At 49.7% G+C, this 22,361-nt stretch overlaps 1 protein-coding gene across 1 annotated transcript in view; it reads left to right on the forward strand.

Moving 5' to 3' along the window:
* The window catches only part of LIPC (lipase C, hepatic type), a 158,159-nt gene that overhangs the window by 129,978 nt on the left and 5,820 nt on the right, over positions 1-22,361 (forward strand). The window contains 6 exon segments of the mRNA NM_001082032.1: positions 1,929-2,111; positions 3,159-3,276; positions 5,475-5,708; positions 8,144-8,386; positions 20,480-20,597; positions 22,077-22,295. Of these exon segments, the coding sequence (NP_001075501.1) occupies positions 1,929-2,111; positions 3,159-3,276; positions 5,475-5,708; positions 8,144-8,386; positions 20,480-20,597; positions 22,077-22,295 (1,115 nt within the window).

The raw sequence follows: 22,361 nt of genomic DNA on the forward strand, positions 1-22,361 counted from the left end.
GCACTGCTCTTAGAGGGAATTCTGCCTTCCTGGTCTCCAACCCACCCTTGACTTGCAGGGTGGTCTCAGCTGAAACCCCCTTGAGAGTCTGGCATCTATTTGATGACTTGACAACCTCCCTCTGCCATCTAGTGAAGCATTCTCTTGAGACCTCCATCTGGCTGGTCCTGTCCAGCCACCCTGTCCCCCTCACGGCTCCCTGCTCCCTCCACTCCTCCCTGCTCCCCTCATCTCTTCCTTGCAACCCTCTGCCCTCCCTGCCTCCCACTTCACGTTCCCGCGACACTCAATTGCTTGTAGCACCTCCACACGCCATGAGATTTCTCTCTTCTTGGCCATCACTCAGCTGTGCCCTTCACCTCAAATGTCCTTTCTCCTCATCTCCTAGTTAACTGCTACTTTTCCTGTAGGATGTGTGCCCAGTGCGGTCCTCCTGCAGGCCATGGCTGCTGCAGTCCAGCCCACCCCCAGGGCACGGCGTGCCCCAGAGTTCCCCCGGCCCTGAGCACCCTGACAGCTGCTCTCCTCTGGGCTTGGCTGTTGCCTGCCTGCCTGCCTTTCTCTGCTCTGCTAGGCTGCAAGCTCCTTACTAAAAAGAATTCAGTCCTGTTCTCAACTGGTTGACCACCATGGGACAGCATTCATGATATCCCAGCTGCTCCAAAATGTCTGTTAACTGAATTAATAATGAAAGAGTGAATCTTGTTTACAAATGCAACAAGGAGATAGCAGGGTCCTTTTACCAAAGTCCACTCTGCATTCTCAAAATCCTCTCCAGCATGGACGACATCTAACACTACCACTGCCAGTACTACTGCTATCACCAACAGCAGCAACAGCTGGGTCCTTGCTGTGTGCCAGGCTGTTCTAACGCTTTACATCCATCCACTTATTTCTTCTTCACAACCATCCTGGAAGAAGGGCATTATTACCCCTATTTTCCAGACGAGAAAACTAAGGCACAGAGATGTTAAATAACTTGCTCAAGGTCACCCAGCTAATAAGGGAGAGGCTGAATTTGAACCCAAGACCCTGGGAGCACACAGAGGCACTTGGTAGAGCCTGACTCAGTGACTGCCTCTCACCTGAATGACATGCCCAGCTGCCAGTCGAGCTCTCCGTCTTCACCTGCTGTAGTCCAGCCTTCAACACAGCCAGCTGCTCTGCTCTCCCCACCATCCCCCGGGTACACCACACAGCCTTTTCATGACTCTGCACTTCTATATATGCTGTTCCTTCTGCATGGAACATCTAGGTCCCACCAGGACCACACTCCATGCCTACCTTCTTCTTCTTGCCAAACTCCTGTTAACCCTTCAGCACACAGCGCAGATGTCCTTGCTCCATGAGCCCACTCAGAGCACCCTACAAGCTGATTCTCAAACAAGGCCCGCCCGCAGAACAATTCTCCCCAAACATTTACTGAGCGCCTACTGCGTCCAGGCCTGTGTGCTAGTCTCACCCAAGCCAGGAGAACACAGTGAGGATTGGACAAAGGCTGCGGGAGGCAGAGAGGTGGGAGAGTAGCCCCGGGGCAGAGGTGGCTGATTGACATGGATGTTCCCACTGTCCTGAGACCCAGAAAGTCCCAAAGTAGGGGAAGGTTCAGAAGATGGCTCTCAAGTAGGGGACATTTGGCAACGCCTGGTGACATCTGGAATTTTCGAAAGGTACTGGTGCTGGCACGGATTTGGTGGAGCCAGGGTTGCTGTTAACCCATGCACAGGGCAGCTCCTACTACCAGAATGTTCTGGCCCCAAATGTTAATAGTGCCAGGGCTGAGAAAACCCCTTTCTCTTTGGAGAGAAGGAGCCAGCATTATCCAAGAATTGGAGCAGGAGGAGGGCTGAGCGGAGAGAAAGGAGACGGCGCAGCCTGCCCTCCCTCCGTTCCCTCCGTGGAACTGACCACCCATGGCTCACCCTCAGGTGGACGGCCTGCTGGAAAGCTGGATCTGGCAGATGGTGGCGGCGCTGAAATCACAGCCGGCCCGGCCAGTGAACGTGGGGCTGGTGGACTGGATCTCCCTGGCACACAGCCACTATGCCGTCGCGGTGCGCAATGCCCGCCTGGTGGGCCAGGAGGTGGCGGCTCTTCTCCAGTGGCTGGAGGTAAGACGTCCCCCACCGCTCCCTGCCCTGCCCTGCCCTCATCTCCCTTCCTCTAAGACCAAGGGAAGTCAGCTGGTCCCTAACATCAACCCAGGGAGGAGAACCCCTGTACTGGTCAGCTTTGCATTACCCAATACAATACCTGAGGCGACTCACCTGGTAGCAGATTTACTTAGCTCACAGCTTACCAGGTTCAATTCCAAGGTCAGGCAGCCCCACTGTCTTGGCATCTGGTGAGGGTGGCAGATGGCAACAGTGGCAGAGGCCATGTGGAGGAAAGAGCACACGCCAAGCCAGAAAGCAGAGAGGGTACCTGGCACAAACTGCGGCTCTGGGAACAGCCTTCTGGCAAAAACTTGTGAGGTCGTGAGAGAACCGTGAGGTCACGCGAGTTCACGAGAAAATTCGTGAGGTCGCGCGAGAGCTCATGAGGTTAGGCAAGAACTACTTGCCCAGGGCACTGTTCCCAATGACTTAAGGACCTCCCACTAGGTAAAGCGTCCACCACCTCCCAGTGGCACCTCTCTGGGGACCAGTCCTTTAACACAGACTTTTGAGGGAAACTCCAACTGATATGCAAACCACAGTAGCCCTTAGTACTAAGCTTTCAGGACCCAGGGCGCTCTCAGATGCCTCCCCTGAACTTCTACTTTGTAGAACCGTCTTCACACCCTCACTGTCCACTGCTCCTGTGTTCACCGCCTTGGACATGCTGAGGGATCTAAACACGCCCCATAAACCATCAAACACACACCCACACACAAATGAAAGGATCGCTGTGTAGGGCATCCATGTGCAGGGGAAGACAGGCAGGCAGGAGGCAGTGGCCACGATGCAGGGTCCCAGGTAGCTAAGCCTCAAAGGAGGGCCAGCCTCTGAGAGGACAGAATCAGCGAGGTGAGCAAGCTGTCTCAGCTTGGGATGGGAATAAAGCCCTTCATTTGCAAGCCGATGCAAAGAATGGGTGCCTCGAGCAAGCTGGATCCACCAAGACTTTCATTCGGGCCGCCCTTGTCCTCCTGCAACCCTCCCGCTGCTGTCTTCCAGGAATCTGCTCCTTTTTCTCGAAGCAATGTTCACCTAATTGGGTACAGCCTGGGTGCTCATGTCGCCGGATTTGCTGGCAGCTACATCAGCGGAAAGCACAAGATTGGAAGAATTACAGGTAAGCGTGGCTGGGAGCAGATATCCTGTAATCGCCACAGCTGCACAGGCCCAGCCAGCAAGGAGCTGTTTTTCCAACAGTTTTATCATTAAAACGCCCCGATCTCTTTCATGATGTATTAGAGTTCATGAGTGGCCTTGTAACACTCTCTCAAACACGACCACTGTCGGGGTTGCTGTTCCAAGAGAATTCAAAGCAAATTATAGCCTCAATTCCTATTGCCTTTCCTGGAACAAATGCCTGTTGTACATGTGCCAACTAGGACTAAAAAGTGCCCTTTCTATATGCTTGTGTAGCAAAAAAGAATCTCTTTGTTGACGTAGGTACAGACCCACAGACAGACAACCCAGAAAGAGCAACGTTTTGCTGGTTCCCTTCCCAAATGCCTGCAATGGCCTGAGCCAGTGCGGGGACTGGGAGTGCAATCCAGGTCTCCCACGTGGGTGGCAGGGACCCAACTACTTAAGCAGATACTGCTGCTCCCCAGGGTCTGCACTGCCAGGAGGCTGGAATCAGGAGGAAGAACCAGAAATCAACAGAGGAGACATCTCCCTTTCTCTCTGTCTATCTGTCTGTCTGTCTCTCTCTGGGGCTGGGGGAAGGGGTGTCTCTCTGCCTTTCAAGTAAGCTTTCAGGTAAGTTAAAAAAATAAATAATTTTTTTAAAAAAACTATTACCATTCCTTCAAAAAAGAACAGATTTATTTTTACTATGACAAAGGCTAGGGAACATGGCAGATCATGATGAGAACTTGAGAACTCATTTCCTCACCCCTCATTTTTGCATCTTGCTGGTGACTGGAAAGGCCTGGTCCGTACACCAGTTTTTACCCTCCCCCACTATTGTAACCCTCGGCAGCACAGAGGGAACATAACTTCCCCCCAAGAAGCTTCCAGAAAAGCCACAGAGTCCACGACGGAGGAAGCAGGGCAGAGGCCGAGTCAGAACCACAAGGAGGCAGCCTCAGGCCTGAGGCCTCCAGGCCTCGCTGGTCTGGCTGGTGCTGTGGGTCACATCGGGCACTGTCAGCCAGGCACACACACACACACACACACACACACACGTCAGGGGCAGCAGGAGGGCTCATTACTGTGTTGTCAGCCTGATGAACAGAATCTGAATCACTCCCAGACCTCTTTCATTCGTCACTGTGGGGAGGACTGGAGAAGAGGGCTTCCCATACCCACATTCCAGTCCTTCACCCCAGGAGGGATGGAAACCAGGGCCTGAGAAGGCCACCTCCAAGTAAAGACTGGGAAGAAACATAAGAAGAAAAAAAAAATGACTGAGAGAAAGAGAGATCTTCAACCTGCCACTTCACTCAAATGGCTGCAATGGCGGGGGTTGGGCCAAGCCAAAGCCAGGAGCCAGGAACTCCATCTGGGTCTCCCACATGAGTGGCAGGGACCCAAGCACTTGAGCCAGCATCTACTGCTTCCCAGGTGCATTAGCAGGGAGCTGCACCAGAAGCTGAGCAGCCAGGACACGAACGGGTTCTTCCATATGGGATGCCAGCATTGCAGGCGGCAGCTTAACCTGCTGTGACACAACCCGCACCCCTGGAAGAAACCTTGAGTGCATGACTATTCCCTAGCAGCAGCCTCTTGCCTCATGCAAGCACCTGTGTCACTAAGGCCAAGTGGTTGGAGCAACCCTGTTGGCTCCCCTTTTCATCCCGAAACAGTGATGTCCTAAGGCTGCTCTGGACATGCCAATGGAATGACATTAGTGAAGGAGAAAACCTTGTTCAGGGAAATTATGGACAACATGCAGACAAATAAATTCTTTGATGGGTAGGCTAGCACTTCATATAATTAGCACATGGCTTTTCTTTTTTTAATGCAAACAGATGCTCTTCAAAGTAGCTTGAGAGGTACTTAACATTGATTTGCTTAAATGAATCCAGCATTCCCTCAAAACCTTTATTTCTACCACTGGATAGCTCTTGCAAACCTCCTTCCCCCCCCCCCCCCGCCCCCAATAAATAATGCCCAACCTGCGTATGATCTTCAGCACCATAAATTACTGTGGTTTTAATGCAAAAAGTTCGGATGAGGTTTTCTACAGAAAGATCATGCCCTAGGTTTCTCGTCTTCCTGTGAGCTCATGAATGTGTAACCATAGCAGAAAGCCAAAAAGCCCATTTCTCCTCCCCTCCCCTGGCTCCCGCTTAACTCTTCACCTGACTTTCTGATTAGGGCTGGATGCTGCAGGCCCTCTGTTCGAGGGGACGTCCGCCAGTGACCGTCTTTCTCCAGATGATGCCAACTTTGTGGATGCCATTCACACCTTTACCCGGGAACACATGGGCCTCAGTGTGGGCATCAAACAGCCCGTAGGCCACTATGACTTCTACCCCAACGGGGGCTCCTTCCAGCCTGGCTGTCACTTCCTGGAGCTCTACAAACACATCGCCCAGCACGGCTTAAACGGTGAGAAAGAAGGCGCCGGGCCTCGGGAGTCCGCTGGCATCTACCCATTCTGCGGCACCTGGGATGAGTTTAGCAAGGGTAGGGGCCCAGGGTACACGGCCACTGAGTCCACAAAGAGAGAAGGCTTCTGGGAGTGGGGAATGAGGAGATCCCTGGCAGGTGGCTCTTATAACAGGCAGAAGTCCTTGGAGCCCGAGTCCTGAGCAACAGCGTTAGAATCCCACCATGTGCCCAAGCACAGCCTCCCTGGGAACGCCAGTCCTCCCAAGCACCGAGTCCTGGTGCTTCTCCGGAAGTCTCCTCACTCAAGGGGCTTCACTAACGCTGAGCCACACCAGGATCCATCCACTGAATAGGTCATGGCTTCTTGGTTGTTTGTTCCCCAAGAACGGAAAGAATTCCTTACCTCACCTCCATGAGGTTTGATCAGCTGACCCCACAGGAAGTGACAGATTTTCCCAAAGTGATGTTCAGCTACACACATGCCCTTGCTACTTCCTATTTTGCAGAAGCCATGTGGGTGTGGCATTTTCTGAGTTTGGAGGCCCCCAGGCCTTGCTGGTCTGGCTGGTGGTGTGGGTCACATCGGGCACTGTCAGCCAGGCACACACACACACACACACACACACGCGCGCGCGCGCGTACATCAGGGGCAGCAGGAGGGCTCATTACTGTGTTGTCAGCCTGATGAAGAACAGAATTTCTTGCCCAAAGCTCAAAACCCAAGTGGGAATGTGCACATTGATAACACAGAATTAAAGAACAAAAACATCCACAGAAAGTGCACATTCCACAGGTATGCCACATTTCTGGCTGTTATAAAATGCCATCCTGATTAAAATACAGCAACTCCGTCCCAGCCCACTGGAGGCCCCCACCCCACCCCCTGCACACCGCCTTCTCAGCCCAGTCTTCCAAAGCTGAGCCCAGCCCACACTTCCTGTGATTACATCACTGCCCTCACCTCTCCAGTATCAGGATGACCTTCACACACCACCACCTCTCATTCTGGCTGCACTCCCAGCCTCCAGCTGCCCACGCCCAAAAAAGCCTTCTGGGAACTTCCCTCTTATCACTGCTTCCATTCTCCCACCAATCCCAGGTCGGCCCCACCCCTCAGGCTACTGGCAGTTTCTGCTCACCGTCCAGCCCTCCTCCCACATCTACACCCTCAAAAAGCTCCACTCCGACCACCAGGCCCGGGTTTCCAATTTGCCTCTTCATGCATCTCTGGCCAGTGTCTCCTATGTGTTGTCTCATGCTATACTTCCAAGTGACGCAACCAACTATGTGTGTTCAGCCTGCCTGGGCTTGGGGTGGTTTTTCTCAGCTTTTTGGCCCCTGCTTGAAAGGGTGCTAGGTCTGGGGTCATTCTCCCCAGCATAACTGAACAGAAGGGCATTAGATAACTACTTCCTCATACACACACACACACACACACACACACACACCACACCCTAGCTCCTAGTGAGCTCACAGGAGGCAGTGAGGGCCCAGGGAAGGACTGGGAGGAAAGCGCTTAGCATCCACCTGCCTCCTAGTAGATGCTCAACAAATGTGGGCACCGGGGACCCAGAACAGCAATGACCAGCCTTGGCCTTTAGCCTTCAGACATGGGCCAGTGGCCTTTGGAAAGTTACCTGTACTCTCTCCTTACATGGGGTACTTTACCTGTCTCATACTGGTTCCTCAACATTCCTTGAGAATAATTTGCTGCAGTATAGGTTAACATTTGGACAGCTTAAAAAAAAAAAAAAAGTTAAAGGTCAAGATTCACGGACGATTAACGTTGTAAGCTTGCTTTCTTTGAGTTAGGCCTGTTCAGAGCTGGTTACTGGGGTATGTGTCCTTCTGAATCCTATCTCCCTGCTGTTACGCTGTCTTCATGGGCCTGTGACCCACGGGATGCACTGGTGCTCCGCATGCTGAGAAGGCACACGCATGAGAGGTCTCAGCTTATGCCACGCCATCAGTGTGCCCTGGGGATGCCTCATTTCCCCAGCTTCATTAAGAACACAGACATCCCACACAGGCCCTTTCCAGCCAGCCTACCCTCCAGCCATCAGCACCAGGACATTTTTAACCATTTGAGAGACATTTCGACAATGAATTCCCTACTTCGCTTTCTTAAATACTTTGATCTTTTCCCAGTGACTTGGGGTGCCCATTAAATCACAGCCCCTGTCACATGCTAGAGGAGAAGGGTGCCTTTGAGAGCCCAGCAGAGTCTGGGATGTTTGCCAGCCAAAGGGGTCTACTTTCCTATGTTCTCTGTCATTCGCTACACCTGCTGTTGTCCATGGGTTGGCCTCGGTGACCCCCTCCCTCCCTTCCCAGCGCAATTCTGGGAGCTGAGAAGCGAGATGATCCTGTGAACAGAGCAGAGGTTACTCTGGGCTCTGGGGTGGTGACGCCCTTCTTGCCTTGTGTCGCAGCCCTCTCACAGACCATCAAGTGCGCCCACGAGCGGTCGGTGCACCTCTTCATTGACTCCCTGCTGCACCCCAGCATGCAGAGCACGGCCTACCAGTGCAGCGACATGGACAGCTTCAGCCAGGGCCTGTGCCTGGGCTGCACCAAGGGCCGCTGCAACACACTGGGCTACCACATCCGCCAGGAGCCCCTGAGCAAGGGCAAGCGGCTCTTCCTCGTGACCCAGGCCCAGTCGCCCTTCAGAGGTGAGTGCCCGGGGGCCTGGAGCCTGCAGGCGGGTGCGACGCAGTGACCTGTGTGAAAGCTTCGGAGGCGCCCACCGTGCTGTTCCTGGAGGGACTGTGACTCTGCCTGGGCTCGGAGAGCAAGGTCAATGCAGCCTTGTCTCTCCCCCAGGAAAGGAGCCTCCTTGCTGCTGAGGGCTAGGAAACACCTTGATACCTTCTGGAACAATCCTTGGTTGACCTGTCTCCACTTCCGTGACTCCCTAGAATGTTAGACCTGGAAGGCCTCAAGCAGTTACCAGGACCACCCAGGATCCTTAAAGATCTTTTACCTCCGTTCATGGCCCCCCAAACACCCCTGGGTTCTAGACGGCAGGTGCAGCTCCCTGTGCCCCCAAGACTTGAGTCAGCTGCTCTTCCAGCTCTGACTGTCCTATCGAGGCCCTCCCAAGATGAGATTCTGTCTCCAGTGTTCCCTAAGCTAAGTTCTTAATAACCTCAGGGCACAGGGCGAGGCCACGGGCTTCCCTGACTTGAACAAAAGGTCACAGAAAGGGCTATGGCCACATCTTGGGTGGAGGCCAACAGAGAAATCCTCCACTGAAGCTTAAATCCTCCTGGAGGGAACAAGCTGACATCTGTTGCCATTAGCATGTGTGCCTAATCCCAAAAACAGCTCGGGAGTGATTAGCATCTGACTGTGTCGCAGCACACCGTCCCTGAGGCGGGGATGGGGTGGGGGTGGGGGTGGGGGCAGGAGAAGGCATTTGCTGTGGGGCTCTTTGCTGAGTGCAGAGCAGATCCTGTGTCTGCAGCCCAGGACAGGCCAGCACTGCCACTTCTCAAAAGCACAGCATTTCGGCTGGCGCCGCAGCTCACTAGGCTAATCCTCCGCCTGGCGGCGCCGGCACACCGGATTCTAGTCCCAGTTAGGGCGCCGGATTCTGTCCCGGTTGCCCCTCTTCCAGGCCAGCTCTCTGCTGTGGCCAGGGAGTGCAGTGGAGGATGGCCCAGGTGCTTGGGCCCTGCACCCCATGGGAGACCAGGAAAAGCACCTGGCTCCTGGCTCCTGCCATTGGATCAGCGCGGTGCACCGGCCGCAGCGCGCCGGCCGCGGCGGCCATTGGAGGGTGAACCAACGGCAAAAGGAAGACCTTTCTCTCTGTCTCTCTCTCTCACTGTCCACTCTGCCTGTTAAAAAAAAAAAAAAGGCACAGCATTTCATGTAAAACATTTGGTGCAGCCCAACGGCTTGCAGCCCTCACAACAGCCATGCAGCGTAGGCAGAGCCAGCGATGACCCCATCGTAAAGAAGACGACACCAAAACTTGGGTGGAGGGCCCCCCCAACACGCAGCCTGCACGGGGGCCTGGAATGGGGCTGTCCGCTGCCCAGTCCGCCCTCCGTTGATTAGCACATTCACAAGTTCAGACTCCAAGGCCACTTTTTTTTTGAGGCCCAGGGCTTCTCAGTTCATGGGAACTTTTGCTCTCCAGCCAGATTTCCCTACCAGGAGCCAAACAGGCCTGGGAATAATAGGGATCCATGGTGGGCGGAGCCGTGAGGATGGGAGGCAGGCCTTCCCCCATGAGGAGCCAGGGGGTCTGTTCCATTGTCGTCCCTTAAGGTTGGAGAAGGGGCACCCCCAGGAGCAGGAGAGGGGATCTGGAAGACCTCCCGCTTCAGGGAGCTCCCCACCGCAGGCTGCCAATTAGAGATTCATTTGGGTTAACCAGCTTCGCTGTTCAATGGCAAAGCCGACTGCAGTGATAAAACCTCAGATAGTCAATCACATTGCACTGGGCCTGTTTTGATCATGGAAGGTTAGCACTGCCGGAGACTGTTCCACCCAGCCATTTTACAGATGGGGATACCAAGGCCCAGACAGGGAAAATCATTTTCCCAAGCACACACAGTGAATTCTTGGTGGAGTCCAGACCTCCAAATAATGAGCTGGGTGTGTTTTACCTCCCCTGGACTGTTTTGTGGGCAGGGGAGTGCTTTTTCTTTTAGATCAGCTGGGAAGACATGAGGTGGTTTTTACCTTCCGGGTGAACTGGGAACTTCCTCTGAAGTGAAGGGCTTGACCCAGCCTGAGGATGTCTATTGTGGCCTTAGAGGTGGGAAGAAGGCAAGTAGCAAGAGAAGGAAGGCAGGAGTGGGTGTTTGGTGCAGCAGCTAAGGACCCCTTCACCCCATCTCCCCTCCTCTCTTCCCACTCCCTGCCTTGCGATGCCTACATTCCATATCAGAGTGGCAGAGTTCAAGTCCCAGCTTCTCTTCCACTGCCAGCTTCCTGCCAGTACACACCCTGGGAGGCAGCAGGTAATGGTTCAGGTACTGAGGTCTCTACTACCCACACAAGAGACCCAGACTGAATTTCAGGCTCCTGGCTTCAGCCAGGCACAGCCCCAGCTGTTGCAGGCACTTAGGAAGTGAACCATTGGATGGAAATCAGTCTCTCTGTGCATGTGTGTGTGTGTGTGTGCATCTGTCTCTCAAATAAATAAAAATAAATAAATAAATTTAAGAAAAGAGAGAAGGGAGACAAAAGAGTAAAGTCAGTAGGCAGGAGCCAGACTGAGTACTTCCTAGTTGCCCAAGGCCCCAGGTGTCCAACCAGCATTCCCTTTTATGGTCACTCCCCAGGACCCCTTTCTCAATGAGGAGAGCCAAAGAATTGCTTTGGGGCAGGTGGATCTCACCTACCAGCTATCAAAACCAACCGGAGACAGCCTTTGTGTCTCTATTCCAACTGCTTATCTTGCTGCAGAGCCAACCCATGAGAATGGTACCCACAAAGCTGGTTCCAATGCTGAGCTGTGGCCTGGATCATGCCTGCCTCTTCTCTGCCTGTCCCCCAAACTACTCCCAATGTCTGCCTCAGTCCTTCCAGTGAAGAAAGTCGAAGCTGCTCCGTAAGGGATCCTTCACTCTGTGCAATGCTCTGTTATACAGTAGTGTAGCCACTGACTACATGTGGCCATTTCAATCCAAATTTAAATTCCTTTCAATAAAACCAAAATTGTGTCTCCTCAGTCACATTTTAAAGAGCTCAAATATGTGGCTATGTAGCAGGAGACACAGAAATAACTGTTTTTGTGGGAAGAGCTATAGATGGTGCTGGTATGAAGCCCTTCATCTGGGCCACCTCAACCACCCTGTTCTCTGCCCATCATGGCTGTGACCATCTCTGGTTTCAGCCCCCAACACCCATTTCAGTGACCACCTCCAGCGTTTTGATGAATACATGTAGATTCTTAAAAAGTAGAATTGCTCAACCCTAGCATACAAAGCAACCATAATCCATAGTTTTCAAGGACATCTAAATGTACTCTGTATTTTAAGGCAGGGTTGATTGGGCAAGAGAAACATGGCCTCCTGATTATAGTTTCACATGACTAACTTGGTCCGCATTCCTCCGGCTCCCAAGATATTTCAATAAAACCATCCACAGATCTATTTTCTACAGCCATTTGCCAGACCTAAGGCAAACACCACATGAGTATAGCCATAGTGAAAGAATTCAGAATCACAATTGGCGAGAGAAATGAGGCAACTTATTGCCTATTCCATTCTCCCTCTCTCAGGAGGAACCTTGACCATCTCAGGATCTTGTTTTTAAGGGGTACTGATCTGGACTGAGTCAATTCTGTTTTGCAAGCATCACACCTAATTTCATGCTCAGAGCAGTGGGAGGAGTTACGTGGGTGGAGGCCAGGCAAGTGGCACTTAGTGGGGGACACTTTGCCTGGGGGTGATGTAGGATGTATTGCCCAAGCTAACTCAGTTATCATTTCACCCACACAGCAACTGAGAGAGAGAGAGAGAGAGAGAGAGAGAGAGAGAGAGAGAGAGAGATGGGAATCAGGAGTGGAGACTGTGCTTGATGTTCCAATGACACATTAAGATTCATAGAGGTTGGGGCCGGTGCTGTGGTATAGCAGGTAGAGCTGCCACCTGTGACACCAGCATCCCATATGGGCACGGGTTCGTGTCCCAACTGCTCCACTTCCAATCCAGCTCCCTGCTAATGGCCTGGGAAAAGCAGCAAAAGATGGTTCAGGTGTTTGAGCCCCTGATACCCACACGGGAGACCCAGATGAAGCTCTTAGCTCCTGGTTTCAGCCTGGCCATTGGGGCATTCTGGGGGAGTAAACCAGTGAACAGAGGATCTCTCTCTCTCTCTTTCTCTCTCTCTGTAACTCTGATTTTCAAATAAAAATAAAATAAATCGGGGCCAACACTGTGGTATAGTAGGCTAAGCCTCTGCCTGCAGCACCCGCATCCCATATGGGTGCCGGTTTGAGCCCTGGCAGTTTTTCTTCCAATCCAGCTCTCTGATTATGGCCTGGGAAAGCAGTGGAGGATGGTCCAAATGCTTGGGCTCCTGCTCCCAAGTGGGAGACCCGGAAGAAGCTCCTGGCTTCAGATCGGCCTAACCCTAGCCATTATAGCGATTCAAGGAATGAACCAGTGGATGGAAGACTTTTCTCTCTGTCTCTCCCTCTCTCTGTAACTCTGTCTCTCAAATAAATAAAATCTTTTTAAAATAAATAAATATTTTTTTTAAAAAATGAAAGATCCATAGAGTTTAAATCATCTGCCCAAGGTACACAATTTGTGAGTGGCATGAACAGTATTTTTTTATATATTTATGTGTGTGTGCGTTTGTAAAATATTGTTTGAAATGCAAAGAGACAAACAGACCAAGATCTTCCATCTGCTGGTTCAATTTGACCCAAATGTCTGCAACAGCCAGGGCTAGGCCAAGCCAAAGCCAGGAGCTGGGGAATTCAATCCAAGTCTCCTATGTGGGTAGCAGGGACCCAGCTCCTTGAACCATCACATTGCCAAAATAAGCCTACATAAACATATACACATATGCTTGCAAGAGCACCTGCTCCTATTCTCCCTCATGTGAGCCCACTCTGAGTTCATTCATTCAGCCCTGGCCAACCCTGGCAAAATGCCCTGGACAGTGCCTTTCTTGGGCCCCTCAATCCCATCACCTTCCACTGGCCTCTTGGGTTAGAGGCATTTCAGGTCTAAGAACAAGTCCTTGATGCGCCAAGAAAACACAAGAGATCTCTTTCCTGCCATGTCTCCTTGAGAAAACCCGTACCCTTCCAGGGAAAAACCAATCTCTCTGATGTTTATGGAAAGAGTCAGGATAGCTCCCAGAGCCAATACATAAAGGATTCAGAATCATATTTTCCATAAGACAAAAAGAAAAAAAAAGACAAGGAAGAAACAACATATTCTCTTTTCATAAATTCTACAACCTGGTGCTTACACTGTCTGCCTTATGAAAAGAAACACAAGTTTTTCTTTATGAAATTCACTGCGGGTTCCACATGGAGTCAGAATGCAGGGTCTCCTCACAAGGAGACTCTCCAAAGGCCCCTATTTCTGCTCTATACAGAGCTTGCCTGCTCTCTTTCAGGGTCAAAGGACTCTTTCATCTTGTAGACCTGAAATAATGTGTGAGCCAGAACTTGGGAATATGTTGTATTCCTCTCCTTGCAGTCACCAGATCAAAAGCCTTCCCCCAAATCATTTTTAACATCCTTATTAAACATGTCATAAGGTAAAGTGAGCAAAATCACTCACTCGCCTTTCCTTAATCTTTGTGATAGCATCATTGTCTTGGGGTGGGGGCAGGGGTAGGCAAATTATCTTTTTAAGAAAACCACCTACAGAAATCTAAGGAAGAATAAATAATTAGTTCTCAGTATGAAAGGCCTTTTCATATTTCAAAAATTAATTTTATACCAAGAGTTCTCTGAAAAAAAACTCCTAGTGCAACCCTGCAGGGTTCTTCAGGAACCTTCAGGAACATTCTTGCCAACATGGGCATGCTCAGACCTCCTGCAGAGCTCATACCCCAGGGAGACATGGTAGAGGGGCAGTGAGCAGGTCATTCTCATTCATAGGCTGTGCTATCATCTACAGCTAATTCCCTGGTTTTACACAATCACCTTCCTCCACAATCATGGAACCTCAGAATCATAGCCTCTCAGATGTGGAAATGCATCTCCTACTCACAATTTAAGAAAAGGGACAAAGTGCATCTCCTGTACAGGGACACAAAACATTTATCCCCAGGCAGGGACTGGCCACTCACAAGACAGGAGGCAGCACTCCACAGCAGTGATGGTCCTGCGTGGATGTCAGTGGGTTGGAGCCGGCAGGTGTTTTGTAAACTTGGTGACTGCATTGGAAAGGGGTTTTGATCGCAACTTCTCTTCAGGGGCTGAGAGTTGGCTGTTGGCTGTCAAAGAGCAGATCCAGTTGCCAAACCAAAGCACCAGGAGGCACGGGAAGGGTCTTTGGGAATCGGACACCTGGGTTCAAATCCTGCTTCACTTCCAGCTACCTGGGTAACTCAGGTCTCCAAACATCTGCCTCCATATCTGTGATTCACCAGGATAATTAGCGCTTGATCAGTCTAGGGCTCAGCAGAACACCAGACGTCCCTCGCCTGGGCCAGAAGGGGAGGGAGGGATACTCCTTACATGAAGGGTGGGCCATGTGAAGAAAACCAACACAGCTGTGGCTGCCCCTGAATCCAACAGCTAGCTATCATTTCACCCACATAGCAACTGACAGACAGAGGGATGGGAGTCAAGGAGTGGAGACTAATTCTGCTGAATGTTCAATGACACATTGAGATTCCTAGAGGTTGAGGTCAGCATTGTGGTGCAGTGAGTAAAGCTGCCACCTGCAACACTAGCATCTCATTTGGGCACAGGTTCGTGTCCCCATTGCTCCACTTCCAATCCAACTCACTGCTCACTGCCTGTGAAAAGCAGCAGAATAGATGACCCAGGTATTTGGGCTCCTGCCCACCCACATGGGAGACCCATGGTTTCAGCCTGGCCCAGCCCTGGCCATCGGGGCCATCTGGGGAGTAAACCAGCGGATAGAGGAGCTCCCTCTCTCTCTTTGCTTTCTCTTTCTCTCTCTCTTTCATAAAAAATAAATAAATCTTAAAAATAAAAAAAAGCCAAGGCTCAGAACTGAGCGGAGAAGGGCAGAGTGGACGGGACACCACAGGCAGATGTAGCAAGTGGAGACTACCCAGCATGTCTCACTACATGAGGACTGCTTCATATGGAGCCTGATGCACAGCAGGATCTTTTTAAAACATTTTATTTATTCATTTATTTTCATTTTATTTGAAAGTCACAGAGACAGATACAGAGAGAGATCTTCCATCAGCTGGTTCACTCCCCAAATGCCTTCAATAGCTGGGATTGGGTCAGGCCAAAGCCAGGAACCTAGAACTCCATCCGGGTCTCCCACGTGGGTGACAGAGATCCAACTACTTGAGCCACTACCTGCTGCCTCACAACGTGTACATTAGCAGGAGGCTGGACTCAGAAGTGAAGCTGGGACTCCAATACTGCGTATGTGCAGGCCAAGCAGCGTCTTAACCATGCACCAAACGCCCAACCCCAGAGGAGAATCTGAACGAACAAAAGCTGTTTTGTCATTCTTCCTATCCAGTTAGGGTCTTTGATGCAGCATGTGTTCATCCCACGGGGCTCTGCACACAAAGGCCCTTTAAGTGCTCCTTGGCTGCCTGGGAGTGCTATGCTCTTAAGCATAGGCTGCCTTCAGGGAGGTAAGACGTGGACAGGGACGCCTGTGAGACAAGGCAGGAGGGACCTGCCAGCAAGCGCCCCCTGGGCCGCAGCTCCTGCTTCTATTTGTTTTCTTTTAAAATACTTTTTAAAGCTTTTTCTTTTTCCAGCACAATTCTAATTAGAACATGTGCTTACTGTAGAGAACATGGAATCTGCAGAAGAGAAATAGAAATGGCCTCTCCCAGGAAAGGAATTTGTACAAGAACACTTCAAAAGTTTATAGAATGTGGAATTAATTAAAAGATAAATTTATTTTGGTGCAAAAAAAATTTGAAATCCATGTATACTTTTCTTATAATACATGTTTCATGAACTTTTTGAAGATCCTTCACATGCACAGATTCCAACATTTTTTTGCACTAAAATAGACTTTTAATTCCATACTTTTTTATGTATCCTCATATTAGTCAGTTTTCTGTTACTTTAACAAAATACTTGATGCTGGGTACTCTATATGGAAGAGAGGTTTATTCAGCTCACAATTTGGGAAGCTCAAAGTGTAAGATCAGGCGGCTCCTTGTGTTGGCCTCTGTTGAGGTTCCCTGGGTGGCAGAGAAAACGGGAAGAGAAATGGCTACAATGCAGAAGGGGCCAAGTGCGTGGGGTGGCCTCAGTTTCTAACAACCCACTCTAGCAAGAGCTAAGTCGCTGTGTGAGCCCAGCATGATTCCCTTTGCAGCACCCTCACTGACCCACTAGGTCCCACCCACTAGAGGTTGCACCACCTCCCAGCATCAGCACCCTGGGAACCAAGCTTCCAGTATGTAAACCACCAGGGGTACACACCGCATGCAAACCAAAGCAGCACTGTTAATATTTTCAAAAAGTCCCCTACTGCCATACACTCCGTTTCATACAGTTGGCCTCATAGTAGATATATAATTTAACATCCTAGGATTTTGTTTTTGTTTTCTTTTTTCCATAAACATTGAAGGCATTCCAACAATAACTTAATGGCTTCATAAGAGTAAATCACACAGTTGGGAATATGACTCAGAATCAGTGGACAAACTTCTAATTGCAGCTTCACCAGGGATTAGCCACATGAAAATGGGCGAGGGACTTAATTTTTCCTGAGCCTCAGCTTCATTCATTTGTGAATTGATGAGGGAGTACAGATTAAGTACGCATCTTATAAAGTTGTTGTAAAGAGAAATGAGACAATTATATGAAACAATTAGCTTGGTGTCTAGAACATAGTAAAGAATTAAATGGTAGTTATCCTAATTATCACTATTAGTCTATAGTCATTCCTCTATTACGAATATTTAGGATGTTTCTGAGTTTTTGTTGTTTGTTTTGATTCTCATTTTATCTGAAAGGCAGAGAGACAGACAGATAGAAATCTTCCATCTGCTGATACCCTCCCTAAATGCCCAGAACAGCCAAGGCTGGGCTAGCTAAAGTCAGGAGCCCGAAACGAAACATGAGTCTTCCATGTGAATGGCAGGGACCCAAGTCCTTGAGTCATCACTGCTGCCTCCCAGGGTGCACATTAGCAGGAAGCTGGAATTAGAAACAAAACTGCGCTTACAACCCAAGGCTCCAGTATGGTGTGCGGGCATCCCAGGTGGCATCTAACTGCTGCACCAAATGCCTTCCCCCTCTGGTTTATTTATAAATAAACAATTGTTATCATTTTAAGCTTAAATCCCTTTCCACATTTCGAGTCTTTTCTTAGGGCACATAAAGCTTTTGGTCCCAGGTATAAACGTTCAGAAGTTCAGGGTCTGCAGCCAGGCTGCCTGGGCTTCCGTCCCAGCCATGCTACTCCCTGGCTGTGTGAGCCTGGGAAAGTCACTGAGACCGCTCTCCTCTCTCTGCTTCAGTTTCCTCTTTAAAATGAGAGAAAAATAGTATCATTTGTTGTGAGGTTTAAATGGGATAACAGATGCAAACCACTTGGTAAAAAACAAAATGAAATTAACCAATGTCATTATCATGCATACCATCAATTATACACTTTATCTTATTCATCTCCTGCAGTGTTTGGCACTGGGCTAAGCACACAGTAGACTTCCAAAAACGAATGCATGTCACATTCAGCTGAATTTAAAGGTGATTTTGCGGCAGTTAAGATACCCCTGGGGAATGCCCAGATCCTATCTTGGAGTGGCTGGGTCAAGTCCTGCCCCTTCTGATCCGACCTCCTGCTAATGCATCTGGAAGGCGGCAGGTAATGGCTCAAGTACTTGGGTCCCTTCGACCTATGTGGATAGTGTTCCTGGCTCCTGGCTTTGGCTGGGCCCATCCATGGCTGTTGCAGGCATCTGGGGAGTGAACAAGTAGATGGAACATTTCTCTCTCTCTCTCCTCTCAAATAAGTGGAAATTGGTTGCTATGAGTGTTGGCTGAGTACTCTGTCCCTCCTGCAGAGGTTAGCCGGGGCCAGTCCTCCCAACGTGTTCTGTCCACACCCTGCCTGCTCCCATCCCATTGAGTCTAGCCTGTGTCTTTGAAGGAATCTCCTTTTTGCTTCAATTCATTGTATAGAATTCACTTGTCACAGAATTTACTTAGCAAACCCCCAAATAACATTAAGACCCCTCCAGAAGCTCCTGGCAAACCAGGCCAGAGTCCCTCTCTCCACTGCTCCGCCCAAGGCTTTGGGCCACTTCCTAAGATTTAGACCCATCGCCCTTTTCTTATTTCTCACCCACAGCCTTTCTCAATGTCCTGAGGGCATCGGATACTTCATTCCATGCTTGAGGATTTGAGCACCTATTACACCTATTACGAACAGGAGACTGGATGCCAGACACTACCCAAGTTACCTCCTACCTAATGTGGAAACTCAGCCTGCAAACCAAATCTTAGTTCTTACTGTGAGCAGAAATAAACATTCCGTACTTCAGAGCCAACCCCTTAAGTAAGCACAAAAGATATCATCCCCACACATATGAGCACACACACCACAAAATCCAATGGGAAGACTGGCTTATGCCAAATGATGGGCTCATGTAAATATCTGGAAAGGACAGAAGCTGGTGTGAGAGTAATACACCACTCATAATAGCTGCTGCTAGTTTGTTGTGTAGCTACCTCCAGGGGAAATGGTGCCACTTGGGAATTGATGGGTGAAGATGATAAATTTCCATAGGCTGGATGTAAGGGATGGATGGTCAAGTGGCCTACTTAACATGATTGAAGTTTCCCAGTAAGAATTCTCCTACCACAAAGCTGGAAACTCAGGTCTTAGATTCTCAGAAGTAATTTCCACCTTGCTAGGTGTTACTCCACGTCCTGATACATCACTCCCAAGCCAACTGACAGTTCACTCATTCCACAAAAGTCTACTAGGTATCTACCATAAGTAAGGCACAATATTAGAATTAGTGCATTAGTCAGAACAGAACAGAAAAGAACAGAAAAGACAAATGCATGGCAAGCATACTATCAATCCCCTGTTCTTTGCCCAAGGCAGACACCCATCTTCCTAAGAGCCTACCCATGGTCTCAGAATCCATGTCACCTTTGGTTCTAGGCGCTCACTACCAATTGAATGGGATTTATACACCATATTAAATTTCTGGTGACCTTGGTGCTAGAATACTGTCAACACTTAGAAAAGGAAGTCCAAGCAGCAATAAGACATTTGGGGATGAGGTGGTCCAACAATGCCATCTCAGAGTCTCTGTGACAAGCTGAGAGAGGCTAAGAGAACAGTCTGCACTGTGACCTTGAGCAAGTCATTCACCTGGTCAATCTTCAGTTTTCCTATTCACAAAATAGGGATTATCAAAGCAATACCTATGTCACAGGGTCGTTAGGATGAGGAAATGAGATGTTGCCACGTAAGGCATTTAACAAAGCTCGTCCACGAGTGAGCATTTTGCTTTTATTAATTAAATACAGCTTATGTTTAAGTAAAGAAGAATAAAATAAATTACCTTATTCCAGACAACTCAGTAGAAGGATACTGGACACAAGTTCTAGAGCTAGTGTTACCTTATTTCTATGGGAAATGTGCTTGCTGAAGCACAGAACTTGTTAGAAATCGCTCCAGAATGTAGAGATGTGTCCACTAGGACATGTATTTCTTGGCTGGAGCTCTGCCCCACCCTGAAACGGGCCCCAACAGACACAGGCAGAAGAGTTAAGTGGCATAAATCCTTTGGCTGATGAAAGGGGACCCTGGCCAAACACAGGAAATACTCCAACAGGACACACACCCAGGGATTCTTACTGCTCTCCTTTTCTGCCAACTTTTGTTGAGTACTACTTACCATTATTATATCAGAAATATAATCTAAGTCCTGTATAGATATTTAGGAAATAGAGGAGAAAGAAGAGAAAAAGCATTATAATCCCATCACTCAGGAGTTTGGGGTGGGGACATTGTTAACATTTTAGTATTTATGCATCCAAGTTTTTCCTCTGTATTTTTAATATTTTTAAGTATGGCATTTTCATTTTAAAATTCCTACTTAAATATTCTCTCCCCTCCACACACACTCCCCAGTTTATCATTACCAGTTCAAGATTCAGTTCATCAATCAAATTGAGAAGCCACTGGAACCAACTTTTACCATGTCACTTCTCGGAACAAAAGAGGAAATGCAGAAAATCCCCATCACGCTGTGAGTATGAACTGTGGACCCTGCCTGTGGTGCTCACACTCTTATTTCTATCAGAGTCAGATGGCTCAGACCAGACTCAAGTTACCTTTCACATCCCCTTATGTCTGCCCCAAACAGCCCATCAAATAGGACATGCACCCAAGCCCGCCCCTTGCAGCCCTCAGCCTTGCTGAGTTCCTCCTACTGCAGCCAGCATGTGCAGTGAACCAGGGTAAAGGCAGGGCTGGGCAGAGGCAAGCCAGAGGAGGCCCCACCAGGCTCTGCCTTGCAGGAGGAAGATCCGAGAAAGGTGGACAGGTGAGGGGCAGAGCAGTCCACAAGAAGACCCTGAGTGCCTTTCCCATGGGTTCTAAAAACCATAACTCAAAAATAAAACTGGGTTTTACCACTCAACTTGGCACAGATCTCCAATCTCAGCCTGCAGTGCCAGCCCAGCCCATCTGTCCTTCCCCCTGTTACACACCTGCTCTGTACCCCAGCAGTGGCCTCACAATGCCTCACTCTCTCTCTCTCAGACACCCCCAGCTTCACTGGCTCTTTCCCCACATCTTGGCCCTCAGCACTGACTCCCGTGGGAAGTGACACCAGTCCTTCGCCCACCCCAAGGGCAATCCATAGCTTGCTTCCTCCTGAAGACTGCCCCCAGCTCAGATCTCTGCTCGTCACCCTGCTTCAGTCCTTCAGCGAGGATTGCTCGATTCTCCGTGGAGAATGTGCCCGAGAGGACACTATCCTTACGATGCTCCCAGTCCAGCTGAGAGGGTGGGTCCCTCAATGACTCTTCATACCGCACTGCGGGAAGAGCTATGATGAGCCATGCCAGGGAGCCCTCCGCCCACTGCCTCGCTCTAAATCTAGTACTACCTCTGCACCTGCTACAATCTCTCTCCAGGGGATCATTCCCAGTAGTGGCAAGGGCTTCTAGCTGCTCTGTCAATGTTGGGAGATTTTAATGTCTTAGAGATTAGTGAGTAAAGCTGATAATGATACCTCAGAGCTTGCATTTAAATCTTGCTCTTAATTGGGTCCTGTGTTTCCTGGGTGGTTTTTCTAGTATTGTTAGGCTTTGTTGTTTTAATAGAAGCGTCTGTTTCTGCATGATGGGGAGGGGGAGCATTATCTAGGAGAGAAAAGTGTGCATGACTCAAACCTATGAGAACTGAACCACCCAGGAGCTATTGCTGAAGCCCAGCATCTCCTGGAAGGCTGTTCTGATTCATGATAGCAGGAATCTTCTTTATATGCTCACACAGAAAACAGTGATCTACCCTGTGTTACTGCCGGGAAAGCCTGTTCACCCCGTCACACCTCTTAGTATCTCCTTTAATAGTCCACGGTCTCTTTAAATAGTCCACGGATCACCAGTTTGGGAAATGCAGCCACAAATCCCAGCCCACGTCACACATTTTGAATGTGCTTCGACACCACTTTGCTATTCAGACTCAGCTGATGGTGCCTGTTTTCCTTTGTGTCTTCAAGGGGCGAGGGAATTACTAGTAATAAGACCTATTCCTTTCTGATCACGCTGAATTTGGATATCGGCGAGCTGATGGTGATCAAGTTCAAATGGGAAAACAGCGCAGTGTGGGCCAACGTCTGGAATACGGTGCAGACCATCATCCCCTGGGGCATAAAGCCCCGAAACTCGGGCCTCATTCTGAAGACCATCAGAGTCAAAGCCGGAGAAACCCAGCAAAGGTGATGGTGGAACCACCCTCCCCCCAACATCAACGAGGGTACTGCAAACAGTTCATGGGAACATGG

Source organism: Oryctolagus cuniculus, chromosome 12, assembly GCF_051225735.1.
Source record: "Oryctolagus cuniculus isolate XC-2025 breed Fujian yellow rabbit chromosome 12, ASM5122573v1, whole genome shotgun sequence".
Classification (NCBI taxonomy): Eukaryota; Metazoa; Chordata; class Mammalia; order Lagomorpha; family Leporidae; genus Oryctolagus; species Oryctolagus cuniculus.